The 22171-nt window shown below is 61.4% G+C and overlaps 3 protein-coding genes across 23 annotated transcripts in view; 2 read left to right on the top strand and 1 right to left on the bottom strand.

The window, feature by feature from the left end:
* The window catches only part of TCF3 (transcription factor 3), a 29421-nt gene extending 19935 nt beyond the window's left edge, over window positions 1–9486 (top strand). The window contains exons 9-19 of one of the 15 annotated variants that reach the window (XM_040461754.1): window positions 23–129; window positions 204–336; window positions 641–699; window positions 806–884; window positions 1686–1759; window positions 2181–2339; window positions 2431–2554; window positions 5705–5840; window positions 8304–8527; window positions 8688–8877; window positions 8918–9486. In XM_040461754.1, coding sequence (XP_040317688.1) covers window positions 23–129; window positions 204–336; window positions 641–699; window positions 806–884; window positions 1686–1759; window positions 2181–2339; window positions 2431–2554; window positions 5705–5840; window positions 8304–8527; window positions 8688–8830 — 1238 coding nt within the window. In that variant the 3' untranslated portion in view covers window positions 8831–8877; window positions 8918–9486. Of the gene's footprint in view, window positions 1–22; window positions 130–203; window positions 337–640; window positions 700–805; window positions 885–1685; window positions 1760–2180; window positions 2340–2430; window positions 2555–5704; window positions 5841–6011; window positions 6248–8300; window positions 8528–8687; window positions 8878–8917 lie in introns of those variants that run through there. The other 14 variants (XM_040461753.1, XM_040461752.1, XM_040461761.1 and 11 more) reach the window with 14 other exon arrangements.
* Window positions 1–15107, bottom strand: part of LOC121021429 (translation initiation factor IF-2-like) — a 20546-nt gene extending 5439 nt beyond the window's left edge. For 3 of the 5 annotated variants that reach the window (XM_040461769.1, XM_040461768.1, XM_040461770.1), the window contains exon 1: window positions 14552–15107. In XM_040461769.1, the coding sequence (XP_040317703.1) occupies window positions 14552–14788 (237 nt within the window). In that variant the 5' untranslated portion in view covers window positions 14789–15107. Of the gene's footprint in view, window positions 1–12916; window positions 13258–13506; window positions 13972–14226; window positions 14348–14551 lie in introns of those variants that run through there. The other 2 variants (XR_005786537.1, XR_005786538.1) reach the window with 2 other exon arrangements.
* A 45-nt stretch (window positions 15108–15152) lies between these two features.
* UQCR11 (ubiquinol-cytochrome c reductase, complex III subunit XI) lies at window positions 15153–17571 on the top strand. Of its 3 annotated transcripts, none has more exons than XM_040461772.1 (3): window positions 15153–15284; window positions 16693–16841; window positions 17436–17571. In XM_040461772.1, the coding sequence occupies exons 1-2, from the start codon at window positions 15235–15237 to the stop codon at window positions 16811–16813; spliced, it is 171 nt and encodes a 56-aa protein (XP_040317706.1). In that variant the 5' UTR covers window positions 15153–15234; the 3' UTR covers window positions 16814–16841; window positions 17436–17571. The 3 variants fall into 3 exon arrangements, with proteins under 3 accessions (XP_040317706.1, XP_040317705.1, XP_040317707.1); XM_040461771.1 differs by having other exon boundaries at window positions 17289–17571; XM_040461773.1 differs by lacking the exon at window positions 17436–17571 and adding an exon at window positions 17188–17296.
* The last annotated feature ends 4600 nt before the right edge of the window (window positions 17572–22171 follow it).

Genomic DNA, 22171 nt, shown 5'->3' with positions numbered 1-22171 from the left:
CCCCCCCCCCCCCCCCCCGCAGATGGCAGCCTGCAGCCTGCGGCCGAGCTCTGGAATCCCCCAGGCCAGGCGGGCTTTGGGCCCGTGCTGGGCGGGGGCTTTGGCAGCCTGCAGCCACACGAGCGCATGGTGAGTACGGCCTGGGTGGTGGGGGGCTGGGGGGGAGGGGGCGCCCCGCCTGACCCCGCCTGACCTGCCCCCAGGGCTACCAGCTGCACGGAGCGGAGGTGAACGGACGGCTGCCAGCGGTGCCCACCTTCTCCTTGGCCCCCGCGGCCGCCTACGGCAGCGCCCCCAGCCACACGCCCCCCGTCAGCGGGGCCGACGGCCTCCTGGGTACGGCCTCGTCCTGCCACCTCCCTCTCCCAGTCCCGCCCTCTGTGTCCGCGTTGTGGGCCGCAACGGCTTCTGGAAGGGCGGGTCCCGCTTTGCTTTGCGTCAGAGTCTCCGTGGAGGCGGGTGGCGGGCCGCCAGGCCAGAACCCAGACCCAGGCCGGGCTGCCCGGTGCCGGGCGAGGGGCGCCTGTGTCAGGCACGGAAGGACCAAGCGCACGGGGGCTCCCCGTCAGCCGGGCGTGGGGCCGGCTGGGTGCCGGGGCCGCCACGTCCCTGACGTGGGGCTTCGCCTCTCCACCCCCAGGCTCCCGCGGGACGTCGGCCGGCAGCTCTGGGGACGCCCTCGGGAAGGCATTGGCCTCGGTGAGGCGTGGGACGGGGTGGCGGGCGAGGCGGGGCCGGCGAGCCGGGAGCCCGAGCCTGCCCCTGACCACGCGGCGGGTGGCCCTATCTCTCCTCCCTGTCGCAGATCTACTCCCCGGATCACTCGAGCAATAACTTCTCCTCCAGCCCCTCGACCCCCGTGGGCTCCCCTCAGGGCCTGGCAGGTCTGTGTGCGGTGCTGGGGAGGGGAGAGGGGCTACATCCGGTACCCCGGCCCTGGCTGGGCCACCTGCCCCGGAGCTCGTGTTCCCGTGGGCATCCCAGAGAGGCTGTCTCTCTGGGACAGAGAGGTGATCTCTGAGCCAGTCCGCGCTGTGTGAGCCGTGAGGGGCAGATGGGATCTCGCAGGGCCAGGGCACGGGGTCCACCCACCAGAGTGGCAGGCGGAGACCCGCAGCCGGACTCTGGGTCACGCACGTGTCGGTGTTCGTCCACCTCCTGGACGATAGTTAGGCGTCGGTCGCGCGACCCTCTGCTTGACCCTGCCGAGGGGGGGATGGGTCCTCCTGTTCCCAGGAAGACCTACCCGGGCATCAGCTCGTTGTGAAGTTCCGGGGAGGCCGGGTGGTTTTGTCAGAAACCCCGCAGGCCCTCACCTGTGCGGCAGGGAGCCCCAGGGGCCCTCGCCTCACCTCGGCCCGTGCAGGGGCCTGGGGTCAACCACTGCCCTGCTCTGGCTTCTGAGACTCCTGCCACGTGTGCCCTCGGGCTGCCTTCCTCGTGGGAGGCGGGGTGTGGGTCTCGGAGATGGTGGGTTCCCGGGAGCCCCGCCTGGCCTCCCCGCCGGAGCTAAATTCCCAACTTGGCCCTTAGACCGGCCTTGCGGGCATCAGGGTCCCCGGGGGGCCGGCCCGGGCGTGACCGTCCCCTTGGCCGCCTCCCCACCCGCTCTCTCCGGCTCCCATCCGGCTGGTTACACACCCAGCCACGGGTGCCTCCGTTGACGCACCACCCGCCCCTTCCAGGGACGTCTCAGTGGACCCGAACGGGAGCCCCCGGTGCCTTATCGCCCAGCTACGATGGGGGTCGTCACAGCCTGGTGAGCCTCCTGCCCCAGCCTTCCCTGGGGGGGGGGGGGGGGGGGGGGGGGGGGGCCGGCCGGGGGTGGCGCGGGGGCGCCCCGGGCGGGGGGGGGGGGGGGGGGGGGGGGGGGGGGCATGGTCCTCGTAGGTGTGACATCGGTAGGGATACCTGTTCCTGGAATAGAGGGGTCGGCGGTGAGGGCGGCTCAGCGTGTCTGCTGTGACCGGCTTCTGTGACTTTGAAACCACGTCCCGGGAGGGCCGTTCGGTCTCCCGTGACCAGCGGAATTTATAGGACAGACGCCCCGGTGATGGTGGATTCGTGGGGCGGGAGGGACAAAGCTGGCGGACCGTGCTTGTGGCCTCCCGGCCGGCGGAGTAGAACCGTGCAGGGTCCCCGAGTCGGCCCTTCACCAGCTCCCCAACACCCCCTTCCAGAACAAGGTAGAGGACCGCCTGGACGAGGCCATCCACGTGCTGCGCAGTCACGCGGTGGGCACGGCAGCTGATGGTCACGGGCTGCTGCCTGGCCATGGGGCCCTGGCCTCCGGCTTCCCCGGCCCCGTCTTGCCCCTGGGTGGGCGACACGCCAGCCTGGTGAGTGCCGTCCGAGGGCGGGCTGAGGGGGACGGGGGTGGGGGGGCAAGGTGGGCCGGCCGACTGACCAGCCGTCTCCCCTTGCCTGCAGGTGGGAGGCGGCCACTCGGAAGACACGCCCACAGGCGGCGGCAACCTCACGCACAGCCACGTAGCCCTCCCCAGCCAGCCCGGCCCCCTCCCCGACCTGTCTCGGCCACCAGACTCCTACAGTGGTAAGCCTCCGTGTCCCGGCTGGGACGGTGGAAGGGGTGGCCGGCGCCTTGGGGTCAGCTGTGCCCTGACGTCCTGTGCGAGGCCCGGTCAGCGGGCGGTGTGCCCCCGAATGGGGTTCGTCTTCTGGAAAACCGTGGCAGAGTTGCTGAGAGCCGCCAGGCTAGGGCCGGGCCAGGGGTCTGCTCTCTGCCAGGCCCCGGGGTGGGGCCCCCACCATACATAGCATCCCCCACACCTTGCACTGGGAGGCCCTTCGGGAGGCCGGCAAGGTCAGCCCGTCTGTTCCTTCCTCCAGGGAGGTGGAGCCTCATGTCCTCACGTTCGCTCGTTGGGGGTTCCCGGCACGTGCACACACACATTCAGCGTCAGCTGTGCGCCTGGGGCTCTTCTCGGCGCTGGGGGGTGAACTGAGAATTAAACAAAAAAGCCTGTCCCTGCGGGGGTGACACTGGAGTGGGGAAGGTCAACAGTGGACTCGATGCAAAAGGAAAGGGGCAAAAGTGGGGAGGAAGGGGTGCGAGATTGTGACGTTTGAGCCGAGATGGGCAGGAGCAAAAGCTGACGGGTACTTGAGTGAGGCGTGTGCAAAGGCCCTTGGGGCTGGGTGATGGTGTGTTGAAGAAACAGTGAGGAGCCCTGTGCTGAGTGAGGGGGAGAAAGGGGAGGACGGGCAAGGAGAGAGTGAGGTCAGGGAGGGGACCAGGCAAGTCTCGCAGGGTCTTGGGGGAGGACTGGGCTTTAACCCCGAGGCACCAGGAGAGCCCTAGATGGCTGTGGGAAGGGCAGGGGCCTGCCAGACGCGGTGCTCACGGGTGCCCTCTGGTGGCAGCAAGGAGAACAGACCCGTGTGGCACCTGAAATCCAGGGTGGAGGGGACTGTGCTGGGCCTGGGGGGGGGGCGCGGTGGCGAGTTCCGGGTATTCGGAAGGCACAGAGGCCACAGGATTTCAGATGCGGGGTTGGTGGTGGGATTCGGGTCTGGATTTCAGAGTGGGGTCCAGGCCTCCTCGGCGTTTGGTGGAGTTCAGGGCTGGGGGTGGGGGGTGGGGCGACTGTACCACAGGTTCCTGAGATGAGGACCCCAAGCTGGACAACGTGGGGTCAGGGTCGTGGCCGGCGGCCGTGGGGTGTGAACTTTCCAGGGAAAGGACCGAGGAGGTGACTGCCTTGAACGCGGCTGGAGGGAGGCCCGTGGCCAGTAGGCATCGTTCCCGCTGTGGCTGGAGGCCTTCCGGGGGGGTGACGCTGGCTCCGCTGTGGTGGGGGAAACCGAGGTCCAGACGGGCCGGCCTGGTGGGCAGTGCACACATCACGTGCCCACCTTGTGGAAAATGCCACATCACACGGTAACAGGATGTGGGTAACGATAGTGCCACCTGCTGTCTGGAGCCCCCAGGAGCCGGCCACACAGCCCACGTCAGGGCAGCTTCTCTCTGTCTCTCTCTTTTTTTTTGGTTTATCCCTTTGTGAGAGAGCGTGAGTGGGGGAGGGGCAGAGAGAGGGAGACACCGAATCCGAAGCAGCTCCAGGCTCCGAGCTTCGGCACAGAGCCCGACGTGGGGCTCAAACTCACAAACCGCGAGATCGTGACCTGAGCCGAAGTCGACGCCTAACCGACTGAGCCCCCCCAGGCGCCCCCTCTGCATGTCTTGATTTTTATCACTCTATGCCGAGGGTCTCAGGGGACACTGGATGGTATCTGGGACACGTGTGGTCATCGCAACTGGGGAGCTCCTAGTATTGAGTTCGGGGGGGGGGGGGGGCCAGGGATGCTGCTTGACCCCTCACAGTGCCCAGGATGCCCCGATGTCCGTGGTGTGTTGGGGGGATTCCATGAGCTGAATCTACTATCCCCGAGTCCTCCCCTCCCCCCCCCCACCTGGCCCTGCCCTCCGAGTTCACCTGTTGCAGAGCTCCAAGTTCAACATTGCTGTGTGCCTTTAAACCCTGTGTGTCTGTTTTGTTTTTTTTTTTAATTTGTTGATTTTGCGGGGGAGGGTCAGAGAGAGGGAGAGAGGATCCCAAGCAGGCTCCAGGCTCCAAGCTGTCAGCACAGAGCCTGACACGGGGCTCAATCGCATGAACCAAGAGATCATAACCCGAGCTGAAGTCGGACGCTTAGCCGACTGAGACACCCAGGCACCCCAAAGCCTAGATTTCATCGTGCGGTGTTGGGCTTCGTGAAGTTGGCACCCTGCTGGCATGATGCACTGGCTGGGAGGGCCACCTTGCTGCGGTGGCTGAGGATGGGCCCTGGCCCTAATGTATACCGTTACATTGTTTCGCACTCTGTTGTCGTGCGGTGCTTTCTGCCACATTCCGAAGCTTGTGCCCAAGAGTTTCTTGAGTGTGATTCCAGGTTGTGGGGATCGGGGGTTGCTTGTACCCTTCCGATAATGCCAGATTATTTCCCAAACTGGCCCTGCCAACTTCCCTCCCACGGGCAGTCCTTCCAAATGGTTAGGTCCTGCCGAGTCCGCCGATTTAATGGCTTACCGGATCCTGATTTGCATTTTCTCAGTTTCGTGGTGTGGTGCCATGGCCGCTTCCTTGTATATGAATTGCCCACTGGGAACCCTCCCTGTTTTCCTGTTGAGCCGCTGGTCCTTTTATTGGTTTGTAGGAGCTGTTTACATATCATGGAGCCCAAGCCTTCACCGATTTATACGTGACAAGTATTGCTTGTGGCATGTTTTCTTATTTTTTTGGTATGGTATCCTGGTAATCAGAAATTCTCAATGGACATAGTTGAGTTTAGCAATTTCTTTCTTCGTTCGAGAATAGCTCTTTTAGTATTTCAGGAACTAGTTTCCCCACCTCTAAGTCATAGCAGAGTCTCCACGCGTTTTCTTCTAAAGGTTGTCGAGTATCCTCTCTCCCACCAGACCTTGGTCTGTCTGGAACTGATGACTGTGGCGTGAGGGAGGGACCGGATTCTGGGTGTGTTTTTTGTTTTTTTGTGATTGCTGTTCATTGGGTTTTGTTGGGGGGAGTTTTGGGTTTTTGGTTTTTGTTGTTGTTGTTGTTGTTGTTTTTGCAAACAACGGCCTGGCTCTCCCAGGAGAGCTCACTACAGCTCACACGGGGCAGAAGGGATCGGTCAAGTGGCCCTGGAGGTGCCCCGGACCCTAACCCCAGGCCTGTCTTAGGACTCGGGCGCGCCAGTGCCGTCTCGGGTACCGGTGAGATCAAACGGGAGGAGAAGGAGGACGAGGAGGACGCCTCAGTGGCTGACAACTCGGAAGAGGAGAAGAAGGAGTTGAAGCCCCCCCGGACTCGGACCAGGTGCCCGCCCTCCCTCAGCCCCCGCCCCGCCCCGCAGGACGCACGCACGCACGCACGCACACGCGCACACGCACACGGCGCCCACACCGCGAGGCCGTCGGCGGGCCCCCGCCTGCCCCCCCGCCTCACTGTCTCCCTCTGGCCCCCGGGCCCCCCCCCTCCCCCCCGTAGCCCGGACGAGGACGAGGACGACCTTCTCCCCCCAGAGCAGAAGGCTGAGCGGGAGAAGGAGCGCCGGGTGGCCAATAACGCTCGGGAGCGGCTGCGGGTCCGAGACATCAATGAGGCTTTTAAGGAGCTGGGGCGCATGTGCCAGCTGCACCTCAACAGTGAGAAGCCCCAGACCAAACTGCTCATCCTGCACCAGGCCGTGTCGGTCATCCTGAACCTGGAGCAGCAGGTGCGAGGTCAGTGGGGGCGCCGCTCCCCTCCCCCGCCGCTGCTGCCCTCGCTCTCCCCCCACTTCCTGGAGCCAGCCTCCCCTGCTGTGACTGTCCCTCTCCTGCAGCCACCGTCCTGCCCTGCTGTGACCTCCCCCTGCAGCCACCGTCCTGCCTTGCTGTGACCTCCCCCCCCCCCCCGTTGGCTGTCCCCCCTATTGACCAGGGCCGCCTAGCCTGGCTCCAGGGTCCCCTGTGGCATAGGAGGACCGTCTTCGGACCCCTAGCCCTGCAGGCCCGGACACTGCAGCTTTGACTTGCGTCCCTGGAGCCGGGGATCCCCCCCCACCCCAGCCCTTACCCCTCTTGGGAAGCCTGTAGCTCTCTGGCTGAGGCCCCTGTGCCCCAGGGCAAAGGTCACTGTCGCTCCCAGCAGACACATTCTGGGGCCATGTCAGCCCATCAGACCCCGTCAGACCCCATCTACAGGTGGGGGTCCCCGCACCCCGTTTCCCAGGGCTTTGTGTGTGGATCCAGAAAGACCCCCGTGGGACTTGGCTCCCCATCTCAGCTGCTTCCTTAACGCCTCCTGTTCCCGCGCGCCCGTTAACCCTTTCTTTCCTGCAGTGCTGTCGCTTGGACCGGAGCTGGGGCCCTAGCCCACCCGGCCTGCTGTCCCCTCAGCTCTGAGGTTTCCGTGTTTCCATGGTGGTGTGGGCACCCCCCGCCGTGTTCTCCACGCCAGCTCTCTGCTCTCTGCCTCTCGCCCCCCCCCCCCAATCTCCGCCCACCCTAACCTTTGCTTCCACGGCAGCCCCTCCTTACCTCGCACTTGCTGCCCAAGCCCCGGATGGCAGGGCTGCGACCTTGGGGGTCTTTCCTCCCCCCAAAGCCCCCCAGTCGGGACTTGAGGGAAGAAAGGAGACCAAGGGGTGCGCCAGCCTCAGGCCTGTCAGTTTGGTCTGCGCGCTTGTCCTGGGCTCCGGGGGCCGCCGCCGCCGCCACCCGGCAGGATCCGCTCAGGCCCGGGGCAGGTGGGCGGGGGCAGGGCAGCAGCACCCCAGCACAGGAGCAGGACAGGGCAGCAGGGAGCCGCCCAGATGCAGGTGCCTGGGGCTGCTCCTCCGCGTCTTGGGCGCACACCACAGCCGGGCCTTCGCCGTGTCGGTTTCATGTTCCGTGGGACCAAGCGTGGCAGTGTCCCAAGTGCGATGTGCCCCCACCCCACTGACAGGGGCACGGAGTGAAGTCCCTTGGGCAGAACCGCATGGCTACACAGTTTGTAGGGCTTGAGCCAGGGTTTGGACCCAGCAGGCAGGTGTCTGATCTCCAGAGTCACGTGTGAGTGCGGCCCGGTCCACAGCAGGTGCCCGGGAACTCGGAGCCACTGCTTGGTCAGGTGGGGCTGTTCGCGGTAGTGGGGAGAGCAGAAGGCCCAGGGAGCCCACCCTCCCAGCCCGGAGTCGGGGCCTGTGGACAGGGCGCCTGTGGCCACGCCACATCCAGCTCTTGGGGTGGCCGGGGTCCGGTGTGGGCAGGAGGTGGGGGTCAGGCCTTTGCCTGCTGAACCAGAGTCTCCTCTGCCTCTCCCACCCACGCTGGTCCGGTCAGCTCAGGCCTAGCACTCCTAGCCTGCTCTGGCCAGGGAAGATCATTCCGGGATCCTCCTGGCCCGGGTCTCCTCGCCTGCCTTCCCGGCCAGTCCTTGGGCATGTGGAATGGGCAGAGGGCAAGGGATGCCCTCCTGCACCCCACAGATCCCCAGATGGGAACCCCAGGCCCTACCTCCCCTCTCTGGGAACAGTCACACGTCGGTCTCCTTTGCAAGGAACCACACACACACACACACACAGCCTTGCCTACAGCCGGCCCCAAGGTTGGGCACAGAGACAGGCACGCGCCCAGGGTCTCCGCTGCAGGAGTGTGTGCCCTGTGCACACAAATGAGCACGTTCTTGTGGGCGTGAGCACGCACGTGCTCACATACACACACACACAAGCACGCACGCGCACACACATCAGCAGGTGCCTGCCTGCACGCCCCACACGTAACTAACAGAGGCCCCGGTGCTGTGACCCAGCAGTACGGAGGAGGTGCTGTCCCTGGAGGAGAAAGACCTGAGGGACCGGGAGAGGCGCATGGCCAATAACGCGCGGGAGCGGGTGCGCGTGCGCGACATTAACGAGGCCTTCCGGGAGCTGGGGCGCATGTGCCAGATGCACCTCAAGTCGGACAAGGCGCAGACCAAGCTGCTCATCCTGCAGCAGGCCGTGCAGGTCATTCTGGGCCTGGAGCAGCAGGTGCGAGGTAGGCTCCCGGCCGGGCGGCCACGCCCCCGCCACGCCCCGCCCCCGCCCCGGCTCCAGTCGCTCCGCTCCCCCGCCCCCTCCTCCAGCGCTCGCTCGCTCGCTCGCTCTCTCTCTCTCTCGGGAGGGGACGCTCTCCCACGTTGTTCTCCCTCCCCCAGAGCGTAACCTGAACCCCAAAGCGGCCTGCTTGAAGCGCAGAGAAGAGGAGAAGGTGTCGGGTGTGGTCGGAGACCCCCAGATGGTGCTTTCGGCGGCCCACCCGGGCCTCAGTGAGCCCCACAACCCCGGCGGGCACATGTGAGAGGGGCGCCGCGCGGGACAGAGTGCGGGACAGAGCGGGACGAGTGACCGGCCCACGCCCCGTGCGCGCCTGTGGTCTGGCATTGAGCCGGCACCGCCCCGGGGGTAGGGGGCAGGGGTGGGGGCGCCCCTCCCCGGCCTTGAGCCCCCCACCCCCGGGTCTCACGGCCTTGACACCTGGGGACTTAACCTGACGGATCCTGAAACTGCAGCCCAGGCCCGGCCCAAAGGGGCAGTTTTGTTTTGTTTTTTATTTGTAAACAAAACCAGAAAGTGAGCAAGATACACACTTTGTCAGAAGAGACAAAAAAAATGCCTTAAGTCTAAAACGCGGGGGAGTCCGAACCTGCCGCTCGCCGGACGCGGAAGCTGCGCAGACCGGCCGGTTCTGGACGAGCCGGCGAACGTGCCTACGCCTGACTCTTTTCTTAAGGAAAACAAAGGACGTTAGTTAGGAGATTTTTTTTTTTTTTTAATGTATTAGGAAATTAGCAACAAGGATGCCTTTGATCTTTTTTTTAAGCTTTTTTGCATATGTTTTGTAAGCAACAAATTTTTTGTATAAAAGTCTCCTGTCTCTTGCTGTTTCTGCTGCTGATTCTAGAGCTGAGCGTTGCATTTCACGATCAACAGATTATTAAAAGTGTATTGAAAAGACCACTGTAAACCTGAGGTCCCCCCCCCCCCCAAACCCCAGGAGCACAAAGTGTCTCCCAGCTGCTGCTTAAGAGTCTGGGTGGTTCCCTGGGTTTGGAGAGACTGTGAAGTGGTGGGCTGGCCTCTCCCCTCCCTCTGGAAGGGGGGTGGTGTCTGCAGGGAGGCAGTGATCCTCCCATGAGGACTGCCTAGGAGCCCCTGAAAGCAGCTTGGTCCCCAGGCGCTCCCCCACGGCCTGCGGGCCCCCGTGTCCCTCCCCGGGACCCCACAAGCTGCCCTCCCAGTCTGCGGGCCTCCCCGACTTGGATTTTGTTGGGACCAGTGTTCTGGGCACAGGGACCATACCGCTGAGCCCGGTGCTACAAGGGCCTCCCGAGACCCCGTCCTCGGTTCCTTTGACCTGGGGACCTGGCCTGCATACCACTCAGGGCTGGCTCAGAAGCCCTCACCCACCAGGTGACTGTCCCCAGACCCCAAAAAGCACTCAGGCTTTGCACCTGCTCACCTATAAGACCAGGAGGGTGGGCCCCTTCGGCCCTTGGCGGCCCTATCCCAGGCCCAGGTCCCAGGTCTCACGTGTCACCCAGCAGACCAGCTCCTCCCAGCTTACCCAGGACCATCCGGGGCTTATAGTGAAAAGCCCTTGTCCTTGGAGTCGCTGCAGCCCCAGGGAAGCCAGGACCATTGGCCCCTCCGTCTGATCTCTGGGTGCAGATCAGGCCTGCTGGGCTCCTCCCTGTACCCCCACACCCACACGGGTCGTATGGAGCCCAGGGTTCACCGCAGCACACCAGCCTGACGCACTCCCGGAGCCCTGGGACTCCCCGAGGCTAGGGAGCTGGGCGCCCGCAAGGGAAGCACCAGGCAGGACATCCAGAGCTACCTCCCATCCCGAGGTCCCCTGGGGCCTCCCGCTGGGTGGTTCCCCGTCCAAGACTGATCGAGACTGGCCAGGGGTCAGTGAGGAGCCATGGGCTCGCGAGGGACTCTCCTTGCTGGCACCCCTGGCCTGTGTGCGTCTCGTGTGTCTTTTGGGGAGCCTGCCTCAGGAGCCTCTGCCCCACCCCCCCACTACCTGACTTTGTATTCCGTGTAAGCAGCCTTGGGGGAGGGGAGACCCGCGATTCTGGGGAAGTGTGCTGAGTGCCTCAAGGTAACTGGTTTTCAAAAAAAAAAAAAAAAAGCTCTTTAAGAAAAATGATTTTATCCAGATGTCACCACAGCTGGCTGGATTCCTTGGGATGTTTTTAAGCAATCCTCCCTGAAGTTGACCTGGAGAGCTGTCCTGTACATAACAGCACTGTAGCAATAAGTGACATTTTATGACAATGCTGGCTGCCCCAAGGCTCTCAGCTGCTGCGCTTACAGAGCAACAGGGGAGGGTCCCATGGCAGGTGGCCACGCTGGGGGTCTGGGGACAGAGGCTGCGGCCCTGGGCGTGCGAGCCTCTGGGGGCAGCCGTGACAGACAGACACACACACACACACACACACACGGATGTGGCCTAAACCTCCAAGAATTTATTCTCATTCTGGAAGCGAAGTCCCAGGACAAGGTGCGGAGGGGCTGCCTGCCCTCCCTCTCGTCCAGCTTCTGGTGGTCCAGGTGGCCCTCAGCTTGTAGCCACACCACTCCCTCCACCTTCTCGTGGCTTCTCTCTTTGCACATGTCTGCGTCCAAATTCCCCTCTTACAAGGAAAGCCACAGAGTGACAGGAAAGGTGCTCAGCATGATGGTTCCAGAACCAAAGCTCAGGTCAGGCGGGAAACCTGCACTTGTAACAAGGGCTCCTGGTGGTCTGGGCCTGGGCCTGGCTCACCGGGGCAAAAGCCACTCCCTGAGATACTGCCTGTTAATTTTTAGAATAATGTAATATACCAAAACCCACTGGATTATGCACGTTGTGTAAGTTGGATGGTGTATGAATTGTACAAAAAAGGTGTTTAAAAACAGATGATAAAGGGGGCGTCTGAGTGGCTCAGGTCATGATCTCACGGTTCGTGAGTTTGAGCCCCGCGTCGGGCTCTGTGCTGACAGCTCGGAGCCTGGAGCCTGCTTCGGATTCTGTGTCTCCCTCTCTCGCTGCCCCTCCTCCTGCTCATGCCCTGTGTCTCTGTCTCCTCTCTCTCAAAAATAAACATTAAAAACAATGAAGTGTTCAGTGAGGCACCACCCCCCCACCCCAGGACCAGCTCCGTGGGCGTCACCCCCCTACCCCAGGACCATCTCGTGGGCATTCTGGGAGGAGCACTGTCTGACCCGCCGGAAGGAACTGCAGAGGCAGGGGGCAGCCACAGGAGACAGTGCCACGGATGTGCCCACGACCTAGCAGCGGCAGTGGTGTCCTGAGCACAGTCACAGCGTGCAGGTCACTGTGCTCTGGCCGCGTGCCTTCGCCCCGGCCCCGGACAGCCCCAGGCCTTCCCGGCTCTTGGGAGGCCGCACTCGGCCCGGGCCTGACCGGAACCCCCAGCAGTCCTGCTGCCCTCTCCCCCACCCCGGCCAGGGCAGAACAGCACGTGCCACACCAAGACAGGGACAGCCCCTCCCCGCTAGTTGTCCTCGGAGACCACCCCACGCCACGGTGTGACGCCAACGGCTCTTTAAGAGATGCCCACGTCCAACCCCGGAGCCTGAGATCGTGGCCTTGTCTGGAAAAAGGGCTTTTGCAGATGTAATTAAGGATCTTGGGGCAGGATGGGCCTCCCATCAGTGACAAGCATCCTCGTAAGAGAGAAGAGAAGCTGCGAGCCAGGGGCACCTGGAGCCCCCAGGGGCTGGAAGAGGCAGATGGAGGCAGCCCCGTGACACCACCCCGGAAATCCTGTCTGTCGTCTCGAGCCACCCAGTGTGACCACGGCAAACAGCGTGGGTGTCCTTTTTAAAGCAGCAAAATACCCAAATCCAGCAGGAACTCACACGTCTCTGGCAGGAGCCTCAACAGGTGTGACTGCTTCGGAAAAATGCGCTGTCGTGCCCCCGGCGCTAAGGTCATGTTGCACATCAGTTACGCCTGCCCGTGCCTCCCGGCCCGGACGTGACTGTTCATCAGCCACATCCGGAACTGCCCAAACTGGGAGCAACCCAAATGCCCTTGACCAGGTGAGTGGGTGAACACAGGTCCACCCTTCCACGGAACACGACCAGGGGTAGAAGGAACGTGCCAGTGACAGACACGGTAAGCTGGAGCACTCGGCAGTCACCGTGTCGCACGGGGGAAGCCAGGCACCAAGGAGAACATACTGCATAGAAAAGTCTAGAAGATGCAGGTGAACTGACAGAAGGGTGGTTGCTGGGGGTGGGAGAGGGTCCAGAAGGGCGGGAGGAAGGCTCGAGGGCACCTTGACCGCCACAGTGCTCCCGTGCGCACGCACAGGTCCAATATCCCGTCGTATGTTTTCAGGATGTGCGTTTTTGTAGGTCAAGTATATCTCATTAAGCGGTAAAGATTTTTAAATGAAAAAAAAAATCCATCAACGGGGAAACAGATACACGCGTCCACCACACACACGAGGGCATGTCCCTCGGCCACAGCAGGAGCGAGGCGCCCACACCTGCCGCCCCGCGGACAGACCCCGAACACACAACACTCAGGGAGGGAACCAGACACGAGACGCCACACGGGGTGAAACTCAGTTTATGTGAAATATCCACAACGTGCTCATCCACGGACAGGAAGGGGGCTCGTGGCGGCCGGGGGCTGGGAAGGGGGGGGGTGACAGCTGATGGGGACGGAACGGAGCTTCTGGAGGCGATGAAATCTGTCTGCAACTAGACAGAGGGAGTGGTTGCCCAACTTTGTGAACGCACTCAATGCCACCAAAATAATTCAGTTTAAAATGGTTAACTGTACGTGGGGCGCCTGGGTGGCTCAGTCGGTTGAGCCTCCGACTTCGGCTCAGGTCATGATCTCACGGTTCGTGGGTTCGAGCCCCGCGTCGGGCTCTGTGCTGACAGCTCAGGGCCTGGAGACTGCTTCCGATTCCGTGTCTCCCTCTCTCTGCCCCTGACCCACTCGCATTCTGTCTCTGCCTCTCTCAAAAATAAACATTAAAAAAATAATAATAAAAATAAAACGGTTTACTGTATGAATGCCACAGCAATAAAAACAAGAAAAGGAGTCCCGTTTCCCCCAAGGGCCAGACAGAACTATCACAGGGAGTCCTGGAGGCCCCGGCAGAGGACCAGCAGGATGTGAGAAAGGAAGGCACTTTTCGCTTATCTACCACCTCCTGGGCTCTCAGAATCCTGGCTATTCCCTTTTGGGGGTCCTCCCCGCCCCAGCTTCAGCTCACGTCCTCTGAGGAGTGTCTGCCTCCGCTCCACTTCCACAGCAGGCCAAAGACAACAGGCCTCCCAACGTTTCCTGCAATGACTGGGGAAGAGCGGTCTTCCTTCGAGGGCTGCTGGAACGTTAACCCAGAGTTTCCACACGCCACTGCTCAGAGAGAGCTCACCAAAGGGCAGGGACAGCTCTCAGATGAGCTGAGACATGGAGGAAGAGAGATCCGTAATGATACTGCCAGACTCCTGGATCTAGCCGTGCCTGAAGCCATCCAACATGCCATAACGCTTCCTTCTTTTCTCTTACACTGGTTTTTGGTTTGTATCACTTGAAAGAAAAACATTCTGCCTTATGAGCTGAAGTGCATTAGGCAGAAGGAGCAATGAGGCAAGGCTTCAGGAACTGCTGGACCCAGGACCTGCAGCCCTCAGGTCCCTATGCCCATCTCTACTCACTTTTTCAGGCAGCGTTATTCTGTGTCTCTCTCAACAATCTTCGTGACGGCCTCTATATCCGGTTTAAGTTTCCACCAACCGACAGATCCCCTGCGATCCCAAGCTCAAAACCCCAGAGCAACTGTAAAGACGAGAAACGACGTCCAATCCAGGAACGAGCACCTGCGGAGCCCCGACCGTGGTCTCTACACGTCATTGCCGGGACCCACCCGCAGTCTGCGGCCAGGGCCGGGTCGGGACCTGCAGCCCCCATGGGAACTGCCGTCTTGCAGGAAACCGGGGAGCGGCCGCCCGGAGCGGGGCAAGGCGGGGCTCCGGTCCTTACCTCCTGCATTCGGTGCCGGGGCCGCAGAGGCAGTGACTGGAGCGGGCGAGCCCAGGCGGGCCCGGGGGACCCACCCGTCCCGGCGGGCCGTCCGCGAACAGAACGGACGCTTGCGGCTCCAGGAGCCGGGCCGCCCTCCGCCGCCAGGGCGAGGTCGACGTGCGACAAGCTGCCCACCGGGCCTCCGAACGGCAGGCAGCTCCGGTGCGCGCACTGTGGCTGCGGAGGCGCGGCCATGTGGCCTACGTCCCGCCGACCGTTCCAGGCGTGGCTTCAAGCGGCACCCTTCCCTCTGTGCGACCCCGGGCAAGTCCCCTTCCCCGCGGGGCCCGTCTCCTTAATTGCGAACGAAGTTCTGGCAGGCAGCAAAGACACAGAATCACCAGCCAAATGTCGCCAGCGGCTGCGCTGCTGGGGGCCACTCGGACCGCGGGCGCGGAGACCGCACCCTCCTCCCGGCCCTGCCCACTCTCTGCCGCATCCGTAACGACTTCCGACTCTCCCCGGAAGTGGCTGCAAATGTCTTCCGGGTCTGCGCGCGCAGCAACGGGGGGCGCCGGGCGTAGCGCCTTCGGCTCGCCCGGGGCGGGGCCTTCCGGTGCGCCTGCGCGCTGCGGCGGCCGCGCTTGCGCAGGACGACGGGGAGGCAGCCGGGGTCACCCTGAGCTGCGCACCGCGCCGAGATGCTGAGCAGGTTCCTGGGCCCGCGCTACCGGGAGCTGGCCAGAAACTGGTGAGCATGTGCCCCCGGGCCCCGTCGTCTCCAACCGGGACCCCTTCTGGAGCCGGGTCCCAGATGGGACAGGCGCAGAGCGGCGGAGCGGCAGGCTCCTGACCTCCGCCTGGGCGCACACGGCCGCCGGCTCTCTGCAGCACCCCCGGCTCGGGCGCCCGCGGGCACAGCAGGGACACGGGGCGGGTGGCGCACACCCTCCCTAGAGGGAAGGCTCCTGGGACATCACTAAGCCTCGCGGCCGTGGGGCGGCGGCAGGAAAAGTTGAGCCCAGAGGCTGTGCCCACATCAGCAATAACCCGTGAGCCCGCCGAGGCGCCAGGTGGGGGGCGTGGGCCGCACTCGGGGGTCGTCGCTGGCGAGGTGGGGGGCCTTCCAGCCCTCACCCCCACCGTCGCAGGCGCGCGGCTGACCACGATCCGGCCAGGTGAGGACGGACCTGGAATAGTTACATAGCTAGTGGCTCCGCAGAGCGGGCAGCTTCAAACTACCAGCATGTATCCTGTCCCAGTCTGTGTGGGTCAAGGATGCGGGCACCCCTGGGCTGGGGCCACCACACAGTCTCAGGAGGCTGCAGTCTCGTCCAAAGGCTCTGCTCGGGGGTCTTCCCAGGCTCGAGTGTGTGATTGCTGGAGGGGCTCCTTTAGTTCTCTGCCATGTGGGCTCCTCTGTAGGGCAGCTCAGGTGGCCGCTGGCTTCCCCCAAAGAGAGCAGGAGCAAGCCAGAGCGCCTGTGCTGGAAGCTTGTGTTCATAAGGTCACCCCTGCGAGCCTCGCTCATTACAGACCAGACACTGGGTCCTGCCCAGACGCCGAGGGGGGAGGTACACCAGGCATGAACATCAGGGGGGACTGTGGGAGCCACTGTGGACTCCCACAAATCACAGGACATAGTGAGGAGTGGCCATGGTGGGTCAGAGCTAGACTCAGCTCGGTGCCCTGGATCTGCACCATGTGGCCGAGTATCCTTGGGGTAGTGACCTGCTCTTCCTGTGCTGTGTGCTCCCCGTCCCTAAGACCAAGACCCTGATACTCCCCTCAGTCCTATGGCCGTCATGAGTCAACTGTAAACCTCATAGTTGGTGCCTGCACGCAGACGTTAGCTATTGTGACGGGTGGTTATGAGCTTGGGGTTTTAACTTTTTTTAAGCAAATTCTACCCCCCCCCCCCCCCCCCCCAAAAAAACCTTAAGAAGATCCCAGTGCAAAAGCAGATGGGAGTGAAGGCCACTGAGGCTCTTCTGCTGTGTGCCCACCCCGTGGAGCTGTCAGAGGCTCTGCATACACCGGGCAGGGGCTGGGGGGTGGTGGGTGCTGAATCGGTGGCAGCTGGGGACGGGGAGAGACCCAGAAATACAGCTGGGAGGGACATTCCCGGGCAGGACCTGACCCCCGCTGTCCTCTGGCAGGATTCCCACAGCAGGCATGTGGGGCGCCGTGGGCGCCGTGGGGCTGGTGTGGGCCACGGACTGGCGGCTCATTCTGGACTGGGTGCCGTACATCAACGGCAAGTTTAAGAAGGACGATTAGTGAGACTGACCCTCCTCGGATCCCTGTGGTAAGTTTCGGCAGCCGTCAGCAGGTGAACCCTGCGGTTCCCGCGTGGCAGAAGGGGCTTCCGTGGGGCTGCTTCTCCATACCCCCAGAGCTGGGGTGGCACGTCCGGGAGGCTCACCTGCACCGTCGGCCCTGGAGAATCCTGCCCGAGGGTGGGGCTCTGGGCTGGGCCCTGCACGCACCTCCTGCCCGCCAACGCAGAACTGCCAACCAGCACCCCTGGGCGTGGGACTGGGGAAGGGGCAGTGCCCCCGCACGGCCAGCCCGGGGGCTGACTGCGCATCCCACACCATGCCGCCCCGGTCGGCCCAGCCCCGGGCGTGATGGAGGGATACCCCATTGTACAAGCGGGGCAGGGGGGAGCTGACCCACAGCTGCTGGCCTGCCTGTGTGCCAGTCTGCAGTCCGCATGACAGGCTGCAGCGCCTCCTATATCCCCATCTTCCAGAAGGGCCCCCGGGCCTGCGGCAGCCAAGCGGCATCACCGGATTTGATTTTGGAGCCCGACAGTGGCGTCTGTCCCTCATCACCACTCAGCGTCTCCTTTCCTACAAGAGCAAGGAGCCGGGGGCTCACCCTGCCGTCTCCCCTCCAGGTGTCCGTGGTGCTGCCCCTCCCACGTGAGGTCCTGTGGTGCCTGGAACAGCCCAGCGTGACTCCGGACTCTGTGTTTCTGACAGCAGCTTTCATGTTTGAATGCACACAGCATTAAACCGTGCTCTGAAACCCGCCCCCCCCCGACGTGGTCATGATGGCGACTTGGTAACCTTCACCGCAGCCCTGGTGGCTCGAGTGACTGACCCCTGGGGTCCTTTCAGTTCCAAAATTTTGCAAATTAGAAATTTCTCAATGGCTGGCAGAAGTTGGTTACTTAAGATGCTTAATGGGTAAGACCTGTAAAGCGTACCTATCGCTACCTTAAGAAATTTCCCCACAACTTGGTGTAAAACAGCAAACGTCTATTACCTCTGGGTTTCTGTGGGCAAGAATTTAGGAGTAACTTAGTCGGGTGGTCCTGGCTCCGGATGGCTCAGGAGGAAGCAGTTAAGGCATCCGAGGCTGGACCGGGGCGGGAGGAGCTGCTCGCGTGGGTGCCCTCGTGTAGGGGCCTCGGGGGCCACTTTTCATCTCTGTAGGTGGACACCATGGGTCTTTAGTGACCTTTCCCCAGAAGTGTCTCCATCATCACCTCGTCCACACCTGTCAGAAGCACGGACCCACATCCAATCCTCACTCCAAGGGAGGAGAACTTGGGAAGAGTCTCAGACCTTGCAGGCATGTTAACCCATCACGTGAAGGTCACAAAAATGAGCAGGTACAGAAGGACCTGTGGCACACAGTCCGTTCTCTCCCTCCTGCCCGGTTCTGGAAAATTCTAGAAACAGTGTGCACATACATGCACATTTGTGAACACAGCTGTTCTGTTAGTCCGCCGTTACAAAACACCAGACCGGGTGGCTCAAGCAACAGGATAAAAATGTTCTCCATTCTGGGGGCTGGAGGTTGAGATCCAGGTTCTAGCAGGGCTTGTTTCTAGGAAGTTCCTGCTTCCCGAGTTGCAGACTGCCAGCTGCCTTCTTGCTGTGTCCTCACAGCAAGGCCTTTCTTCAGTGCACCTGTGCAGGGAGGGAGGGACAGCGAGTCTCTGAGGACGCGAACCCTATCTGGACAGGGCCTGACCCTTCTGACTTTGCTTTCCCCGCATCACACCCCCCGGGGCTCGTCTCCAGCAGCCACACTCGGGACTAGAGCTTTAGCACAGAATTGACGTGGCGGAGGACACGTTCGAAACCGCTGCACGTTTCAAGTCGAGTACTGGCGTTTGTGATCCCCTCTTCTGCACATCATTTTTTTAGCCAGGGCATGTTTCCTGGGGCCCATAGCACCGCAGACAATGTCTGCGGCTGTGAGACGGGTGCCCAGTACCAACACTTAACTGGTCTGTTAGATCCTGTCGATGCCGTCATAACAACACCTGTGTCACGGTGTCACTGCAGACACGTATAAATAATGTCTCGCTTAAACACAAGTGAACAGCTCTGAGATAAGTGAGTTGCTAAGTTTTTCTGCTTCTGCTTTTTATTTATTTTTTTTTTCAACTTGTTTTAATTTATTTTTTTGGGGACAGAGAGAGACAGAGCATGAATGGGGGAGGGGCAGAGAGAGAGGGAGACACAGAATCGGAAACAGGCTCCAGGCTCTGAGCCATCAGCCCAGAGCCTGACGCGGGGCTCGAACTCACGGACCGCGAGATCGTGACCTGGCTGAAGTCGGATGCTTAACCGACTGCGCCACCCAGGCGCCCCTGCTTCTGCTTTTTAAACAATTCCCAACTCACGCAGGGGCTGGATAGTCCACAGCCCCGGGGCTGTGCTGAATCGTAGCATGACCTGAAGCGGAAAGAAACGTGTGCCCCTATTCCCATAATTTTGTGTGTTTTTGTAACGTTTAATGGTTTTAATGAAAATATAGCTGAGTTTGCTTCCATGAAAGCCAGAAAAGTCATTCTAACTCAGACTCTGTTATAAATACAATATTTAAACAAATTACCGTGAGTTTTAATACGGCTTTTCAGGGACACCTAGGTGGTTCAGTCTGTTAAGCGTCTGGCTTTGGCTCAGGCTCATGAGTTTGAGCCCCACATCTGGCTCTCTGCTGTCAGCGATCCCCCGTCTCCCTCTTTCTGTCCCTCCCCTGCTTGCACACGCTCACTCGCTCTCAGAAATAAGTATTTTTTTTAAAATACAACTTTTCGGTATTTTTTAAAACTTGACTTAGCAAGCAGGGGAGGGACAGAGAGAAAAATCCCAAGCTGGCCCCATGCTGTCACTACAGAGCCCTTTGCGGGACTCAAACTCCCGAACCTCAAGATCATAACCTGAGCTGGAATCGGGTCGGCCGCTTGACCGGCTGAGCCCCCCAGGCACCCGCACAACTTTTCAGTATTTTAATGCTTTCCCAACCACTTTAAGTCCTGAGGGGGGCGGAGTCACAACTCTTTCATTTTGTCTTGGGCTCCACAATGGCTCAGCACAACGCTATTCGATCCTTTATCTAAAAATTTGACATTTTAGAGAAATAACAAAAATCTGACATCTTGGAGACGCCTGGCTGGCTCAGTTGGTAGAGCCTGTGACTCTTGATCTCAGGGTCATGAGTCTGAGCCCCACATTGGCTGTAGAGCTCACTTATAAATAAATAAAAGTTGACATTTCGTGTGTCACGGGTTTTTGCATTCATCTTAAGTGGTTACAGTAGTCACAGTAGACTGAGGTCTCTGGCACAGCTTTCCATGCCACACCCCTGCTGAGTGCCAGGCAAGCCTCCTACCAGCTCAGGGACTGCGGGCTGGGAACATCCGTGCTGGCGTCGATTGGGTGGTGTGAGGGATGCTGTTCAACGCTCCGTGGTGACCAGGACGGCCCCCCAGTCACCCAGCCCCAGTGTTCACAGTACTGAAGGGAGAGGCCTGACTCTTCACGTGTCAGCTGGTTTGGTTTCTGTTTCTTACCTTGTGTAGATGGGCAGGAGAGGGCGTCTGCTCGGGGCCTGCGCCAGCCAGCCCAGGAAAGGGAGCTCGTTTCCAAAGAGCAAAGTTCCAGCAAGCCAGGAGGGGAGCACCACTGCCCGTCCCCCTTCCTAGGGCTCCCAGCCTCTCCTCTCTGCTGGCACCCCCATCATGTCCACCCTCCCCATAAATTCCGTGCCCGCTCACAAAGGCCCTGGACCAGCCCTTCAGGGGGCAATCCCAGGGGCTTGGGCCCCACGATGTTCACAGGCCCCGTGTCTATGCTCTGGAGACAGCCTGGGCTCCAGGGGGTCAAATTCCCTGAGAAGCAAGCGAGGGCTGACAGGCTGGATGCCCGAGGAGAAGGGTGGAGGGGCGCTACCTAGGGAGCATTTTTGACTTTATTGTGGTGGTGTTTTGGTTTTTTTGTTTATAAGTAGGCTCCACACCCAATGTAGGGCTAACTCAACCCTGAGATCAAGAGTCACATGCCCCACTGACTGAGCCAGCCGGGCAGCGCCCCTCAATGGTGGTTCTTCAGGTCAAATCTTATGACCCCACAGTACACATCCATCAATACTGTACTATTAAAACCCAGAAAATAACATTAGCAAGGATGTGGCAAAATAGGGAGCCTTCATGCATCACTGGCAGGAATGTGAAATGGGGCAGGTGCCGTGGAAAGCAGTTGGGCAGTTCTAAAAATTAAACCTAGAATTACAATGTGACCCAGCAATCGCACTTCTGGATATGCACCCCAAAACTAGAAAGCAGGGCCTGGGGGCGGTACCAGGGGCCTCTGACACAAGAACGTTCATACCTTTTCCTTTATGTGTCTTCACGTGGGCTCACTGACTGCAATAACCACCCATACCTTTGTTTAACTAGTTCTTAACATAAAATCGTACAAGCGAGAAAAAGACCCGCAGTAGTTACGAGTATTGCCCTCCACAAAGGCCAGGGTCCTGAAGTCCTGGGTCCTGGCCTGAACTCTCCAGCCAGGAAACAGTGCCCAAACCAGCTTTGCGCGGTGACCGCTCAGCTTGCCAGCCTGACCGCTTTGCCCTTTTACCTGTGAGACCGCAGTTGGAAAGGAGGCGTAAGGAACTGTCAGAAGCTGCACTTAACCTCAAAACATGAAGTAAACGAGTTACTCCTGCCCTCCACGCGGTGGTCCGGGGCTGCCCGACGAGGACCTGGCTCCGACCCGAGCGTGATCACAGAGCTCCAGGGCAGTGAAGACCCCGGCCCTCCGCTGTCCTCGGCCGAGCAGGCCCCACCCCCCGCCCTGCTCCTCTCTCACACGGGGACCGGACGCCAGGTCAGGCCCGTCGGGAGACTCAGCCTTCCCCCGGGACTGGTCACAGCCCTGTCCACTCGTTCAGGCGTCTTTCCTTCAACACCCGCCCTGGGCCAGCCACAGGAGGGGCTGAGAGGGGGAATCCACCGGGTCTCTCGCCGCGGCCAGGAAGGGCTTGGGGGAGGGGTCAAAAGTGGAGGCGAGAGATTCCGTAGGAAGGTCCCAGACCCGGGGACGGAAGGCCGCCGTGCTAAAGGTGGAGCCGGGAGAGGGGGGCTGACTCCTCGATTCGGAGGCGTTAGAAAGGCGGTGGGAGCGATTTGGGGCGTGGAGGGCGGCGGCCACCGACGGTGCCCGGAGGCTGGGAGACCAGGGGGACGGTGGGACGGATGGAGGGCCGACACTGGAGCGGGTAACCCGGGATTCGAGCGGGGACCTGGGGGCACGGGACGAGAGGCAGAACCCAGGACGGGACAGCGCGCGGGCGCGGGGCGGTCCGGCAGCTGGCCGGTCGTGGGGCCGA

Source organism: Herpailurus yagouaroundi, unplaced genomic scaffold (genome assembly GCF_014898765.1).
Source record: "Herpailurus yagouaroundi ecotype Mexico unplaced genomic scaffold, PumYag 295, whole genome shotgun sequence".
Classification (NCBI taxonomy): Eukaryota; Metazoa; Chordata; class Mammalia; order Carnivora; family Felidae; genus Herpailurus; species Herpailurus yagouaroundi.
Note: the sequence above shows the minus strand (reverse complement) of the source record. Positions and strands in the feature narration are given on the sequence as shown.

Bases quoted from the DNA above. Each gene is read 5' to 3' on its own strand.
- UQCR11 (XM_040461772.1), top strand. From the start codon at position 15,235: ATGCTGAGCAGGTTCCTGGGCCCGCGCTACCGGGAGCTGGCCAGAAAC. The intron at 15,285-16,692 runs GTGAGCATGTGC...GTCCTCTGGCAG, and splicing joins CGGGAGCTGGCCAGAAACTG to GATTCCCACAGCAGGCATGT.